At 40.6% G+C, this 17,919-nt stretch overlaps 1 protein-coding gene across 1 annotated transcript in view; it reads right to left on the reverse strand.

Moving 5' to 3' along the window:
• LOC136882096 (uncharacterized) overlaps window positions 1–9,311 on the reverse strand; it is a 35,005-nt gene extending 25,694 nt beyond the window's left edge. The window contains exon 1 of the mRNA XM_067154622.2: window positions 9,157–9,311. Within this exon, the coding sequence (XP_067010723.1) occupies window positions 9,157–9,192 (36 nt within the window). The 5' untranslated portion in view covers window positions 9,193–9,311. The remainder of the gene's footprint in view (window positions 1–9,156) is intronic.
• Window positions 9,312–17,919: the final 8,608 nt, after the last annotated feature.

Raw genomic sequence — 17,919 nt, forward strand, 5'->3', positions numbered from 1 at the left:
CAGGTTTTGACCACCTGCTCCCAATGGTGTGTGTGTGTGTGTGTGTGTGTGTGTGTGTGTGTGTGTGTGTGTGTGTGTGTGTGTGTGTGCCGTGTAAGACCTGTTTGACACACGTGTGTTTAGTGTTTTGGTTCTGAACTGCGAACTGGAACATGGACGATCAAAAGATCAATGTACAATTTTGTTTTAAGCTTGGCAAGACACTGAAAGAAATGCATTACGATGCTGGTACATGTTTATGAAGATCAAACACTGTCCTTGAATTGTGTGTACGAGTGGTTTGCCCATTTTCGAGGAGGCCGGGAAAGTGTTTCTCACAACCCCCATAGCAGAAGACCGGCAACTGCCGTCAGTGATGAAAAAATTGAGAAGTTGAGGACATTAATCACGAACAATCGACGATTAACTGTGCGCATGACAGTGGATGAACTGCAGATTAACCATGAATCTGTGTGACAAATCGTTACCCAGAAGTTTGGGAGGAGGATAACGTATTCTTGTCTTGTGCCACATCACTTGACGGATGATCAGAAGCAGGCACGATTAGAGGCTTCACAGGATTTTGTCAAAATGGTGGATGCAGCACCAAATTTCTTGAACCATATTGTCACTGAGGATTAAACCTGGTATCTCAGATACGACCCTGAAACGAAACGGCAAAGCATGGAATGGCATTCTCCGGGATCCCCTCGTCGGGAAAAGGTCAGAGCCGAAAAGTCACACATCAAAACGATGCTCATCACCTTTTTCGATAGTCAAGGCGTTATCTACAAGGAATTTATACCTGAGGGAACGACGTTGAATGCTACATGGTACATTGAAATTTTGACCCGTTTCATGAAACGTCTACACAGGGTACAACCCCAGTATGCACAAGGTTCATGATTTTCTGTCCATGACAATGCTCGCCCACATACAGCCAATATCATCAAACAGTTCATGGCAGAAAAAGGGAGTGGTGCAACTTGAACATCCCCCATACTCGCCAGATCTCAATCCTCCAGAATTCTTCCTATTCCCACGACTCAAACTCGCTTTGAAAGGAAAGAGATTTGACGACATTCCTGACATCCAACGAAACATGACGAGGTTTTTGAACACCATCCCAAAGGAACTCTTCTTGCAAAGTTTCCAGGACATGTATCGCATTCTCAGCAGTGCATAGTTATGTGAGGAGACTATTTCGAAGGACAGTAAGGTCACTGTTGTTCATTGTTCATCTATGTTGATAGTACAGGACTATTCACCGAACTTTACTGTCACAGGATGTCTTTTTCTTGTAAAGAAGACATAACAATCTATAACTTGTACCTATTTCAGCTGTTGAGACCTTCTCATTTTCTCAGTATTGCTATGAATGACAGAATTAGGGATTTTATATATAGGCATGACTTCACATTCATAAAATCATTGAGAAAAAAGCAATGAAAACAGTTGCTAGGCTCCGTGGCTTAGCTGTTAGCCTTCCACTTGGAAGACTGAGATTTGAATCCCGGCCAATCCCGGGTTGAGATGTTCATTTAAAAAACACATGACATCAGTAAGGGAAGCTGGCCTTAAATGTCTAGTCAAATCCAAAATGAGCCCAGGTGGCTAGGTGGCTCCAATGACCCCAGGAATAACTGGGAAAAGCTAAAGAAAGAAAGTTGCAGATTTCTTTAAATTCAGTTTCATAAGTTCATTTTATTGATATGATAGTTTTATTAGTTCAATGATAACATCACTAAAACTGAGTATTTGCAATGTGGCTTGCAGACTGCTGATAGTATTCACATCAGCGGGCAAGACCTAGTTAAAGCTAACCAATTTAAATACCTTGGATCACGCATCACCTCACACAGAAAGACATTACCAGACACTGGAGCATGAGTAAATGCTACATGGCTGAAGTGGCGTCAGATCACAGGTGTGCTATGTGCCAAGAAAATTCCCACCCGCCTGAAAGGAAAAGTCTACAAATCCATGGTCCAAACAGTTGCACTCTATGGGTCGGAGTGCTGGTCTAGAACTAAGAACCACAAGCAGGTTCTACATGGTATGGAGATGAAAATGTTATGTTGGACATTGGGTCTTACAACACTGGACCATGTCAGAAATGAAAATGTCCGATGGCAATTGGGAGTGGCACCTATCCCAGAGAAGATGTGAGAAGCAAGACTTAGGTGGACTGGTCATGTCGTCTGAAGCCCTGCAGACTCAATGATACAAAAAGCCATCCAATTTCATCCTGGAGGTTCTTGAACCCAAGGTCGTCCCTAGAAGCAATGGTTCAATTGCATCAAGGAAGACGTGCGTCTTGTGGGCATCGTTGAAGATGACACCCTTGACCACGCAAGAAGTGGGAGGGTGGTGTGTTTAAAAGTGGACCCTGCACCAATGCGGGACTAAATGCTAGGAAAGAAGAATGATAAAATCTAAATTTTTCAAAAGGTTAGTTTGGTGAATAAGTGAAAAATACAGCTTTTAGGCCATGAACTGGAATTTTTTAAAAGTATTTCATGTAATGACAGGCAATCACAATGGTATGTAGACACTATAATATCATATTATTAAGGACATGTACAGTTTGCCCAGTGCAGGTCTTTCTATTTGATGCCCCTAGGCAACCTGTACACCTGGTTGTGGGATGATGAAGATGAGGTAGGGAGAGGTTAAACACAATGTTAGCACATAGCCTGTAGTAGCTAACCTTGGCCAGACTTCCTTACAAGATTCTCATAATTTAAAAATACTTGTGTATGTGGGAAAGTTAACATATTTTGAGTCCGCCCCACCCACATGAGATTTTCATATAGCTTTTAAAATGAAGCCAAGTCCTCATAAAATGTCCCTCATTGCCAATCTTATACAGAGTTGGACAAGAGCCAGCACTCTGCTGTCAACTTAATTAGGCATGGCACAGAAGCTCAAGGCCATAATGAATAATTACAAGATATTGCAGAGCCTTCAGCGTGATTAATAAAGCTGGCTGTTCTCTGGAAATAGGAGTAGCCAGGAGGGATAAATCCTGAAACTCGTCTTTGAAACCTGCACTTTCAACATTGTTAAAGCCAGTGGTGGCTGCTCTTTAAGGGCACAGAGTCATGTACGCCCCCCCCCCCCCCCCCGCCGCCACAACCTTATTATAAGATATGAGCCTCCTTGCTTTCCAGGTAGAAATTAAAATGAGGAAATATTTGAAATTAAGGTATTTATGAAATCATGGCATAAATACAGCCAATTACATGTATCATATGCTTCTATTCTGCTAGTCCAAGTGCTAAATGCAGCAGCTGGGCATAACCCCACTGTGACTGAAGGAGCAGTGTATAAGGAAACCTTTCCGTTACTTTGCCACTGTGCATGTGGACAAGGGAGAACATTGCAAACATTATAGGAGCCTCAGTCACAAGCTTGATGTGTCCGGAGCTCACTGCCGGCACTGTGGGGGACGGCGGATTGGGGGTTTCTAACGGTACTATCTTTTCACCCTGGAGTGCTGTTTGAAGGCTGCAAACTTTCTGTTGTAGTCGGTGTGTTATTAATTACGAAAGCAAATGTGAGTGCAGTGTGTAATATTTATAAATCCAACAATTTAATTGTTATATTCTGTAGTTTCTTTGCATTATAATAATAGTGATAATAATTATGTCAGGCTGAGTACTTCAGATGTTGGAGTGCTGGCCTTCTGAGCTCATGTTAGCAGGTTCGAACCGGTGGTATTTGAAGATGCTCAGATACGTCATCCTTATGTCAGTAGATTTACTGGCATGTAAAAGAACTTCTGTGGGACTAAATTCTGGCACCTCAGCATCTTAAAAAACCTAAAGCCAATAACATTATTATTATTATTATTATTATTATTATTATTATTATTATTATTATTATTATTATTATTATTATTATTATTATTATTATTATTATTATTATTACTACCACCCTTCAGTAGCATAGCCAGGATCGAGTGATAAGGGTGGTTATAGTTACAAAATTATGATAGAACATAATGAAGTTGCTTGTGCGTGTGGTACGCCCATGCATAAGTATTATTATAAGGACACTGGTACAGACTGCAGTACACTACAAAATCTTACATTAAAATACAGAACAAGAACAATACAATCAAGGTCAACAGTCTTACAGCGAATGGTATGTTCAGTTTACAGTCTAAAATCCAACTTCCGAGGCTTCTTAGAAAATAGATTCAACAGATCTGTTGATTTTACAATTATGTCTCTGTGGATGTTCAAAAGAGCGAACCCACTGAGTTGACTTTCACTTGTTTATTGTCAGTTTATATTCATTCTTTTGTAAAAATTCCATGGAGGATGGGTGGTGGGGTTCTAACTCCCAGTAACCCTTCGTTGGCTATGCCCCTGATTACTTTCCTTTCACAGATTTCTGAGCCCAATTCATGACAATGCCTGACAAATAAGCCCTTCTCTTGAATAATGGTGCAGCTAGTCCAAAAGCCAATTTTTCAAAACAAAATGGCACCATTTCTTCACTTCCAAACAATAAGGAATATTACATGACTGAAAATTTCTTTCTACAAAAGCATTGCAGAAAAACACAGAATACCTACACTAAAAAAAGTAAACTCGTGTCCTCATCCCGAGGTGATGCAGCTCTTTTCAAGCACACCCCCATTGGAGGTGAGCTGCACGTACCATTTCAACCACGTACCAGCACTCCTGCCATTCTTAAATTTCTGGCAGTACCGGGAATCGAACCCGGGCCCCCGAGGACGGCAGCTAATAACACTAACCGTTACGCTACGGAGGCGGACAATGCCTACACTATTATGGTATAATTTATCTTCTTCTTATAGAAGACAGTTTTCCCTAACAGCATTGTTAATACAGCAGAACTACAAAAAAAAAAAAATAATAATAATCCTACCTATAGGTAGTAGTATGGTCACACCAACAGACGGGTTGGGTCTAACAGACCTAGCAAGAAATAAACAGTGCAATCATCATCATCATCATCATCATCATTTCCCAACTCCAGTTTCCTGGGTGTGGTGTACAAGCGCTCGCCATCTCCTTCTGTCTTCATACATCTTCTGATCCAGTACATCCTCCCATTTGTATCCTCTCTCCTCCACATCTGATCTTACAGTCTCTATCCAACATTTTCTTGGTCTTCCCTGTGGTCTTCTTCCTATGAGATTAAGGTCAAAATATTTTCTGGCAGGTCTTTCCCTGTTCATTCTCATTATGTGCCCATATCACTGAAGTCTGCGTTTCTTTATGACACTGGTAATAGGAACCTCAATACCCGCTACTTTCCTATTCACCTCATTTCTGATCTTGTCCTTTCTGGTAGTTTGGTTCATCATTCTAATGAATCTCATTTCAGTTGCTTGGATTCTGCTGAGGTCTTTGTTTAGTAGGGTACATGTCCTTAAACCGTACATGAGGATTGGTATGAAGTGAGTGTGGTACATGATTGTTTTCACTTTTTGTGGTATTTCGCAGTCCCAGAGAAGATTTCTGACTTGACTGTAGAAGTCTGATGCTTTCTGTGTCCTGCTGAGTATATCCTGCCTAACAGTGTTGTATTTCAAGATTGTGTTTCTGAGGTACTCAAAGTGGGAAGCTGATTCGATTTTTGCTCCTTCCAGAAATATCAGAGAGAAACACTGTCTATGAAAGAAACAGTCACAGTGCTCTTGAGGTGGGATCCCTCACTAAGTCTGGGGGAAAATCCAAACCCGAACTCTAAACTGACTTAATTTTAATTTAAAAAATTAAAATTTAAAATTTGGAAATATGCACTATCATACAGTTATGTCTCAAATTACCACTGCATTGAAATGGAAAATTCTAGAATTACATGAAGTGGTTGCCGCCCCTAGTAGAACAGATGGACAATTTGTATAAACTTAATTACCTACTCAAAAAGTTTCAGAGGTTGGCATTTTTCTACTGTCCTTGATTAAAGGTGCAAGAAAAAAATAAATTACTTTAATTAAATTAAATTTGATTAAGTTGTTTTGTTTTCAGGTATAATCTGTTATATATTTTATTTTTCAGGCATTTTCTAAGTTTTATTTATTTAACACATTGAGTCAAAACTGAAAAGAAATTACTTCTACTAGGACAAGGTATATTTTAACATTTGTGTGTGAATATATGTAAAGTTATTTAAAACCCTTTCCATTCTTTATGAAAATCCACAGCCTGTTGCCAGTCATTTGACTGGGTCAGGAATGGAATGAATGAAGCCACCATCTAGCAACGAGGCTAGGAATTGTGCCATCTGCTGAAGCCTGTCGCACTCCTCTGGGGCAGTGATTAATGAATGACAAATGAAATGAAATGATATTAGAGAGTGTTGCTGGAATGAAATATGACAGGGAAAACTGGAGTACCCGGAGAAAAAAAAAATTGTACGTTATTTTATCACTCTATACACCCTTATCTCTGATTGTTCTTCTTTACTCATATCATTTATATATAAGAAAATATAAAGATCCAATAATTCTGCCTTGAGGAATTCCCTTCTTAATTATTACGGGGTCAGATAACGCTTTGTAAATAATACAGTAATAATAATAATAAATAAAAAGAATAACAATAATCATAATGGCATATGGGCACCAGAGAGCCCTGGTTAAGATGTTCTGATTTGATCCCATATAGGCAATCTTCTTGTCTGTGAGGATAAGGCCCTACCTAGATGATTTCTAATGATGAAGACAGCACAAATACCCAGCCCCCAAGACAGTGGAATTAATCAATATAGTGTAAGAAAAGTTGTTTGGAGCAAAGAAGTACCAAGGAAAAGTAAAGAGCTAATGTATAAAATGTACTATGTACGCATACTGACTTATGCTGCTGAGACTTGGACTTTGACTAGAAGGCAAGAGAGTAGAATTCAAGCCAGTGAGATGATATTCTTAAGAAGTATGATAAGAAGGAAAGACAGAGTGAGAAATGAAGATGTTAGGAAGGAAGTTGGGATAGGAATGCTAAATGTGAGAGTTGGAAAGAATACAATGTAAACTAAGGTGGTTTGGAAATGTAAATAGGATGGAGGAGAACAGAATTCCAAGACAGATGCTGGAGGCAAAGTGCAAGGGCAAGAGAGCAAGAGGAAGACCTAGAACAAGATAGATTGAATCAGTGAAGAGTGGCATAAGAAGACAAAATTTAGACTGGGACAAGATCATGGAAGAAGAATGGTGAAAGGAAAGAGGAAGATGGAGAAGTACCATAAATATCCTGACCTGGCAGGAGCTGGATAAGGGGAAATCATGATGATGATGATGATGATGATGATTATGATTATGATTATGATTATGATAAACATGAAACCCTGGAATTTTCGAAATATTTTCCCATTTTTTAAATTTTAGTTAATTACTTTTGTTTGAAATGATTTTCCTTTTATTTTCCAAATAAATTAATTGGTTCTTAAAATTAAAATCGCTAATCCTGAATGTCTTAAGGGGGAAAGTACATTTTGTATTTACTGAAAATATTTGAAAGAGTACCCATGTCTAATATTAAGAAAATTATTGGAATGTCTTTGAAAGTACTGGAAAGGTAAGAAAACACCTCACCTAGAATTGGTGAAGCTACTTCATAATTTGTTTTTTTTTTACATTTCTGCTTCTGTGCGATGTGTATCAATTACTAGAATGTAATGATTACAATTTTATTTCAAGAATTTAACATTCTGTAGAAGTAATGATTCAATTACTTTCACTCAATTACTTCTCAACTCTGGTCGTGGAAATAGAGCATAGGCATTCACTAAATATCTCGAGCCTTAAGAGTCATTAGTGTCCTTTTGAAAGTCAGATTTTTTGGCCAGGTGACATGTCTCTACTCCATATACAATTAGTTTTACTTTATCATTATTATTATCATCACCCTAAATTTTGTAAATTGATAAATTTGTGGTCTCCTCTATCAAAAGTTATTAAATCTTGCAAACCTCTTTCACAGAAAAGAAAGGAAAAAATAATAGCAGGATTCAAGAAGTATTGGAAAAAAAGCAAGCATCCAGAAAGAACTAGTCATAAGCGCTCCCTAATAGGTTTAAATCACTAATAATCATCATTGTAATAACAGTGTTAACATTACTGGTACAGGTGAGTATACTGACACCCTAGAGCTGCCTCTGTTAAGAGGCTGTAGTACAATAATAACCAGTGCAGATGTGTTATTAAAAGTAACAATTATGCTATCAAATACAATTAAATTAAAAATTCAATACACATATATTAAATTAAAAATGTAATACACAGATAAAAAGGACTGATGATTTAGAGTACTATAATGAGAGAATGGTACGTTTTACAAGAATAGTTGGAGACTTCAGAATAACACTCACAAAATTTAGGAAGAATACGTTGCAGAAGATTATTTAAAATAGAAGCAGGAAGCAAGAGAATAAAAGCATTTTTAAGATACCCAATAAATAGAAATCTATTTATCATTTCTACTCTGGAGAGGCATCCGGATCTGAACTTAGTCTGCACCAGAAATAAGTGCCAGATTAATTTCTGAGAGCAAGAATGGCTGCGCATATATCTAGGCACTCTGTCCTAGATAGTAGAAACCTTTACCTACCACTCCTCGATGCCCTGTAAGGAGATGCCTTTCGTTTAACTTTGTGATGAAAATTGTAATATAAAAGAATTAAAGGTTGAAAAATAGCGTGCAGGAAACAGAATTTTTGTTGGAGATAGTACATATTACAGAAGCTTATTATTAGATTTATGGATATTAATTTTAAATAAAAAATTAAATACAAGCATTCACTAAATATCTCAAGCCTTAGAGTCATTAGTGTCCTTTTGAAAGTCGGATTTTTGGCCAGGTGACATGTCTCTACTCCATATACAATTAGTTTTACTTTGCCATTATTATTATTATCATCACCCTAAATTTTGTAAATAGGTAAATTTGTGGTCTCCTCTATCAAAAGTTATTAAATCTTGCAAACCTCTTTCACAGAAAAGAAAGGAAAAACTAATAGCAGGACTCAAGAGGTATTGGAACGAAAGCAAGCATCCAAACATCATCATCATAATAACAGCGTTATTATTATTATTATTATTATTATTATTAATGTTATTATTATAATTAAAATTGACAATTAGTTTTACTTTATCATTATTATTATTATCACCCTAAATTAAATTAGATACCTTCTTACCTTGTCTTTAGCCTTATCCGGTGCTGCATCAGCCATCGTTAATGCAGGGAGGTAGCCGAGCCAAGCCTAACGTGACTGGAGTTGATTGTAGAATCCAAGCTTTTGGGGGATACCTCTCAGTTTTCATACTTCCCCCTCCACAGACTGTGCTGGACTCTCTCTGATTCATCTTCTCCCCACACATGCACCTGCTGCCAAGATTAATGGGTCACTGGAGAACCAACAGAATCTTAATCATGTCATTTATAAGGACTACTTTTACTATGTTCATTAAAAGATTGCATGAGAACAGGCAGTCAGTAATTTTTCGGACTGCAAATAGAAAAAAATGTAGAGAATGGATAGTCCATTTTTCCTATATTACTCCCTATAAAGAGTGACTTTGAAGACAATTTGGTAGTTTAGGAAATGTGTTAAGGCTTCTCAGATGCAACATTTATATCTTTGGTGAATATTAACATATCAATCAGAGTTTATAAAATATTCCAATAATAATAATAATAATAATAATAATAATAATAATAATAATAATAATAATAATAATAATAATAATAATGATGATGATGATGATGATGATGATGATGATGATGATGATGATGATGATAATAATAATAATAATAATAATGCCAGACTGAATGGCTCAGATTGTTGAAGCACTAGTCTTCTGAGCCCAACTTGGCAGGTTCAATCCTGGTTCAGTCCGGTAGCATTTGAAGGTATTTGAAAACGTCAGCCTCGGGTTGCTAGATTTACTGGCATGTAAAAGAACTCGAGTGGTACAAAATTCCGGCACCTTGGCTCCTCTGAAATACGTCAAAAGTAGTTAGTGGGACGTAAAACCAATAATATTAAGAAAAAGAAGGAGAAGAAGAAATCCTTGGAGGGGTGCAGATGTTAAGGTCTTGTTCCCAAATTTCTCAGCTTGTTAATTGGAATCAAGTTCTACCATATAATAACATTATTATTATTATTATTATTATTATTATTATTATTATTATTATTATTATTATTATTATTATTATTATTATATGCCTTTGCTGGCGAGATGTAGTGTTTACAGCGCACTATGTCTTCTGGTATGGGCTATATCAAATTTGTTACTTTCATTGATCTGTCTCAGTCTAATCCTTGGCTTTGACAATATGAAAGTGACTGAGGTGTAAGTGATGCTAGTAATACCATTCCTTATGCAGCCAGTCCCTGTTATGAATGGTGTGAAAATATCGCTCATAGGGTCGGTTGGTAGATGCATTTCAGTGGGCTTGGCAGACTGATATGTAATAGCAACGGCTGGCTCGGTGAGGAAAGCAATGGGAAACTACCTCACTCCTCATTTCCCTAGTATGCCTCTTCAGTGATGCCTAGGCCATCTATGACAGCTGATGGCAGAGCTGTTGAGGATCCAACCAGCCTTCGGGCTGACTACCCAACATACACATTATTATTATTATTATTATTATTATTATTATTATTATTATTATTATTATTATTATTATTATTATTCGGTTCCTTTATTTATGGTCAGTATCGCGACCTTCGTTTCACCAAACGAGTGGCTGCGCGGTTTGGGTCACGTAGCTGTCAGCTTGCATTCAGAAGGTAATGGGTTTGAACCCCACTGCCGGCAACCCTGAAGATGATTTTCCGTGGTTTCCAATTTTACACCAGGCAAATGCTAGGGCTGTACCTCAATCAAGGCCATGGTCGCTTCATTCCCACTCCTAGCCCTTTCCTATCCCATCGTCGCCATAAGACCTGTCTGTGTCGGTGTGACGTAAAAAAAATTGAAACCTTCATTTCAGAGGATCCCGGGTTAAATCCCGTGTAGGGCCTATTCCTTTCGCTCGGGGACTGGATTTGTGTGTTTGTCCCAATACACTTCTCTTCATATACAAACCAAATACCACAGAAACACGCTACCGGTATAGTAAATACATCCTTTTACCTAGAGATGGAAAGAATTCGAGATAAGATTAGCATCATTTAACCTTTCTTATAAATTTTAGTACCTACGGTAACCTTGAGGGTCGGATAGTAACATTTTACCAAAGGAAAGACGTACGGTACCTATGTAGGTAATCAAATTGATTCACATTACTGGTCTCCATGGCGTATAATTCAACAAAATGAAACAAGAAAATAACATACGTCGCTGTATGTAGTTAATGTCGTGATATATAAATGTGTGTGGTTGAGTGAGTACAGATGAGAGGGAAAGGCAGACGAAGTCGTGTGTTTATTACAACGATCCCATTTTCAACAGTCAATTGAGAATGTTAAAGCACGTAGGTACGGTACCGGTAGCGAGCTCTCTCACAGGTTTAACGATTATTGGCACCTCCGCTTTAGAGCAGTTAACATTAAATCATAGGAAAAAGATGTAGAGTTCCTATCCTTCGACAAATTAAGTTAGGTATCGTTTAAAGGTTTCTTTCTGGATCAGTGTTCGAGTGTTTTCACCTACAGCCACTGTCTTTTTACAAGTTTTATTGAATTTTCGTCAAAAAATAAATACCTAATAATTTTACAGGTTATGTCAGCATATTCGATTATATCTGAGAATGCTTCTTTTTAAAACTATAGGGTAAATAAAGAACAAATATCATGCACACAGGTTTTCATCGAATCCAAATTACTTATGGAGGAGCAGAAAGGAACTATACTGCTAATAATAAGAGTTGGTGTCTGACAGGTAAGGTTGGAGGGAGGAGCACTGCACGTGCCATTTCACGATGTTGCCACATTTCAGCATTCCTTTCTACATACTCTTACCCCTCGCTTCCGGCTCACTTGTTCCCTCCTTCATTCTGACCGCTGTGATCTGTTGTAGACTACCTGGCCAGGCAGTGTCGTCCCATTTGCGATCACTCTTATACAAACAATCAGGTTCTTATCAGTGACAGTGACAGGTTTGGCAACTCCCAGCAAGACGAGCTGCCCTGAAGTGTTATCTCCATGGCAACCGCAGTCGCCCCACCCTCGTTTCCATGGCAACCACACAGCCACTCCCTTTATCCCGCCTCGGCAGGCAGTAAACGGACCTCCTTCTAAGAAATGTCAGACACCAACTCTTATTATTAGCAGTATAGTACCGTACCGGTACTACCACAAATTTCGTGTGTTTAATCAACGATTTCTTGGCATCCCTGAGGTAAATCTTCAACTTCTAGTACTGGGAATTTTTTGTTATTTCTAATTATTGTTAGATGACTGCTCGTTTAGGGCTGTATATATTAGCTTGCGTTGTATCTTGATATTAAGGCTATGGTTCCTTTTTTATCGCCAGAAGATCTGTCCGAGCCAATGCGACGTATAAACCAAAAAATCTAGCGCTGGGCCAAGTCTTGAGCCAAGGTTCTTAAACACTTGAGTTAGTGTGTAGGCCATATATAATATGTATGTTAAGCCGTTGCCTACGAGATATACACTGACTGAGCAAATGTCATGGGATAGCGGAGCACTGATGCGCAGGTGTGTTGTCTGCGCACCACTCGCCCCCGTGCCAGCGGCAGTTGTATAGGAGACCTTGTGAGCAGTGGCTGTGCATGTGACAGGTGTAACATGGAACGTCGCCGTGAGCTGACACCGTTCGAATGGGTTATGGTGGTCGGTGCCCGACGGATGGGAAGTGCGATTTCGGAAGTGGTGCGGGAATTCGGCTTCACACGATCAACCGTGTCCAGGGTGTATCGTGAATGGTTGAATGCGGGTGTCACCGTCCACAACAGACGAACGACCGGCCGTCCAGCCACCCTCGATGACCGTGACCGGCGACATCTGAGACGGATTGTCAATAGTGACAGACGGTCAACCGTGCAACAAATCACGGCTCAATTCAACACAGGCCGTGCTAGACACGTCTCCCAGTGGACAATCCGTAGGAACATGGGTTGTATGGGGTATGGGAGCCGGCGTCGCACACGGGTGCCACTGTTAACCCAACGTCATCGGGCACAACGACGCGCATTTGTCGCTAGTCACCAGGGATGGGCACTGGAACAATGGCGTAACGTGATATGGTCGGACGAATCACGATTTCAACTGCACCATGCCGATGGGAGGCACCGTGTATGGCGCAGACCACATGAAGCGACTGATCCCCCCTGCCTCGAAGGTGTGGTCCAGGGCGCTGGTGTCTCTGTTATGGTCTGGGGTGCATTTTCCTGATATGGAATGGGCCCCCTTGTTGTTCTGGAAGAGACTTTGAATGGTACGCGGTATGTTGAGCTGCTCGGAGACCATCTCCACCCAGTTTTGGCCTTCCAGCGCCCAGACGGTTCTGCGGTGTTTCAAGATGATAACGCGCCGCCACATCGCTCCCACGCCGCCCGGGAATGGTTCCAGGAACATGCGGCGGAGGTCCAACGACTGCCATGGCCACCCAGGAGCCCCGATATGAACCCTATCGAGCATATCTGGGATGTCCTGGAACGTAGGTTCCGTGCCATGGATCCTGCACCCACGAACAGACCAGCATTGGCGGCCGCTCTGCAAACGATTTGGTGTCAGCTGCGTCCAGAGGACTACCAGGGACTTGTCAACTCACTTCCACGGCGTCTCACTGGAGTTCGCAGGGCCAGAGGAGGCCCCACACGCTATTAGGTGTCTATCCCATGACATTTGCTAAGTCAGTGTACACGGCCGGGCCATAGCTACTAATTTGCCCCTGAAAAGACGGCCCGACCGTGTTCACGGCTTGGCCGCTAGATGTCAGGTTTCTGTTCTGCTCTTGGCGGACTTTAACATTGTGATGTATGGAGTAATATTGTGATGTTGTGTTGATTTTAGGCAATTTATTGTGCGTATTGTTTCTGTCGGTGAGTGTCCATGAGGTTGAAAAGCATGATACACTGTTGTGTACCTCTATGTACTTCGGATACCACTAAATAGCAAGAAAGTGTGACGTTCCATGATTTTCTTCGGAGTGCAGTTTAAGAGAGAAATGCCACCAAGCAGGCACGAGTATGTAGCTTGCATTTTAATACATCAGATTTAAGTGTAAGCATATTAATCGTCCGGCCCAGCGGTGTAGGGGGCAACGCGTCCGCCTGTCACCCGGCGGCCCCGGGTTCGATTCCCGGCCGGGCCAGGGGTTTTTAATTGTAAATGATTAATATCCCTGGCCTGGGAACTGGGTGTTTGTACCGTCCTTAAACCTTCCTTTCCTCACATTGAACACTCTACACTTCCGCAATTACACTTACACGCAGGTTCCTAACATATGGTGAAAGTAGTGACAAAAGATCTTCAGAGGTAAAAAAACAAACAAAAAAAAAACATATCAATCAAAAAATCCCTCTCCTGGAATTCCAAGATCAGATATTATAATACAGTAGTCAAGCCTGAAACCCTGTATGCTGCAGAAACTCTATCTATAACTATGCATGGTCCAATGGAAAAGTTAGAAATAAAGGAAAGGAAAATTCTACGAAAAATTGTAGGCCCCAAATTTCATAATAACGAACTTTCACACATCCGCAATGAAACTCTGTATAGGAAATCAGAAAGGATTTCCGACACAATAAGAAAAAGGAGAATTGACTTCTATGGCCACATCCTAAGAATGGATCCGAAAAGGATATCTAAAAGAATCTTCGACTATTTCCGTAATAAGAAAACCAAGCCGAACTGGTTTAAGGAAACTGAGAAGGACCTACGAGAATTCCAAATTACAGAAGAGATGCTTGTAGATGGATATGCAAAGAAAATAACCAAGGATAAAATGAGGTTTCAGAACAGGGTGAAGCCCAAGCGACTATACAGAATTTCTGAAGAAGAAAGGAAGGCAAGATCTGAAAGAATGAAAAAGTACTGGGAGGACAGGAAAACACGACTCACTGCCCATTGATTGATCTATCGTACCCCAAAGAGGGTGAAACGGACAAGTAGAAGAAGAAGAATCAAGCGAATTCTCCCCAACGAAGTTCTTCTGTTTTTAATGTATATCCTGTTCACAACAGAAAATTGTCAAACGCAGGAAGGCTCCAGCTCCAAGAAATGACGTATTGCCACTGATCTACGTCACCCAAAAACAAAAAAGAAGTACCTACCTAAAAGTCTCGTTTCTATGTCAAATCTAAATATATATTGATAAGATTTCAAATGCCAGATTACGGAAAACAGTCTTTATATTAAGGAGCAGGATTCGGTGATGAAATAAGAAAAATGCTTTAAGGTATTTGAACTTGACCAAAAAGTAAACCAAATTGAAAATAATGGTACAAATGATCATTTAGGAGCTTTATTCCTGTTAGAACAAACTGAAACTTACGGGAAGAAAAAGTGAAATACGGAGAAACGACGCTAAAATTTTGCGTCCTCTGGCATAGGAAAGCACCTACCGGCTACAGATTTGAGATCCTTGCACTGCCTAACTTTACCACATCAGAAAATGCTGAAAAATTATATAGGATTTTCTAATGGTGAAACGGGCATAACATCGCTCTCCAAACAGCGGCTTCAATACGAATGTCGCAACATCAGATGTGTGGAGGAAAAGGTAGGATAGCCGATAATTTATAAGATTGTGATTAAACTCAAAGTTATTTATGACCGCAATCTCGATCAGTTTATCGGATATACTGAGGCAGAATTAGAGAAAACGGGAAGAAGTGACAAACTCGCTAATATACTTCTCTGCGTATTTCGTGAATTACTTATTTTGTTTAAACAAAGTGTAAGAAATACGTTGTAGGAAGTTTGAGAGGCCCTGATCTAAGCCAAGCCAAGTACAGCTGTCTCGATAATCCGCTCGCACTACTGCAGTTCAGCTTCTCCAGCGAGCTGGGTTTCCTTGCCGGCGCGATAGAGAACTACCCCCAGCGAAATTTAAGGTCGTTTGGGTGACGCATGCACTTGAAGCTTCCTCGAGGCAGAGCTGTGACCCTCCCCTGACAGCAATTTACGGCGACAGACCAGGTAGCTTAGGTAAGGGGTGTTAGTTTTAATACTTGACACTCGAAGTCTTCAGCGCCACACACTAGAGACTGCAAGAAAAAAAACCATCTTAACAGTATAGCCACTTGCATATCGTCTTGCTAATAAAAATAGAGCCAGTATATGAAATCAATTTATATACAGAAGAATATATTTTATACTGCTAATAATAAGAGTTGGTGTCTGACATTTCTTAGAAGGAGGTCCGTTTACTGCCTGCCGAGGCGGGATAAAGGGAGTGGCTGTGTGGTTGCCATGGAAACGAGGGTGGGGCGACTGCGGTTGCCATGGAGATAACACTTCAGGGCAGCTCGTCTTGCTGGGAGTTGCCAAACCTGTCACTGTCACTGATAAGAACCTGATTGTTTGTATAAGAGTGATCGCAAATGGGACGACACCGCCTGGCCAGGTAGTCTACAACAGATCACAGCGGTCAGAATGAAGGAGGGAACAAGTGAGCCGGAAGCGAGGGGTAAGAGTATGTAGAAAGGAATGCTGAAATGTGGCAACATCGTGAAATGGCACGTGCAGTGCTCCTCCCTCCAACCTTACCTGTCAGACACCAACTCTTATTATTAGCAGTATAGTCTTGGGTTTCCATTTTTTTTTTTTTTTTTTTTTTTTGCTAGTTGCTTTACGTCGCATCGATACAGATAGGTCTTATGGCGAGGATGGGACAGGAAAGGGCTAGGGGTGGGAAGGAAGCGGCCGTGGCCTTGATTAAAGTACAGTCCTAGCATTTGCCTGGTGTAAAAATGGGAAACCACGGAAAACCATCTTCAGGGCTGCCGACGTGGGGTTCGAACCCACTATCTCCCGAATACTGGATAGTGGCCGCTCTTAATCGACTGGAACTATCGAGCTCGGTGTCTTGGGTTTCGGCATGTATACAGTTTTCTTTTTTTTTTTTCAAGCAATTCACTGATGGCATGTGTAGAGTATGTGTTCCGATAGCCGCAGGTTGCACAGCATGAACACAGAGTTAAGCGCGAATGGTTGTCTGTGATGATGGTATATAGTGAATTTTTGTAGTGTTGAACTTGAATTATAGTTGAAGGTTTCGCGAGTTCTGTGGCATTCTTCACGAATATAACATGTGTTATACGTCGTGACAAATATTTTCCCTCGTTTGTCGTTGACGCACGCATACACTCAGTATGAGAGTGAAACTATAAAACTTCAACGACGGTAAAATACCAGTTAAATTTTGCTGATTAGTTTAGATTAGGTCCGCCTCTGTGATGTAGTGGTTAGCGTGATTAGCTGCCACCCCCGGAGGTCCGGGTTCGATTCCCGGCTCTGCAACGAAAATCTGAAAAGTGCTACGAGGGCTGGAACGGGGTCCACTCAGCCTCGGGAGGTCAACTGAGTAGAGGTGGGTTCGATTCCCACCTCAGCCATCCTCGAAGTGGTTTTCCGTGGTTCCCACTTCTCCTCCAGTCGAATGCCGGGATGGTACCTAACTTAAGGCCACGGCCGCTTCCTTCCCTCTTCCTAGTCTATCCCTTCCAATCTTCCCATCCCTCCACAAGGCCCCTGTTCAGCATAGCAGGTGAGGCCGCCTGGGCGAGGTACTGGTCATTCTCCCAGTTGTATCCCCCGACCAAGAGTCTGAAGCTCCAGGACACTGCCTCTGAGGCGGTAGAGGTGGGATCCCTCGCTGAGTCCGAGGGAAAAAGCCGAACCTGGAGGGTAAACAGATGATGATGATGATGAGTTTAGATTAGGCTTTTTAAGTAAAAAACCAATAGTTAGTCCCAGTGCATTTTTGTGAAAACCATGAATGTACTATCACGAAGCGTCACCGGATGAAGCTGTAAGTGCATT

This window comes from Anabrus simplex, chromosome 10 (assembly GCF_040414725.1).
Source record: "Anabrus simplex isolate iqAnaSimp1 chromosome 10, ASM4041472v1, whole genome shotgun sequence".
Lineage (NCBI taxonomy): Eukaryota > Metazoa > Arthropoda > Insecta > Orthoptera > Tettigoniidae > Anabrus > Anabrus simplex.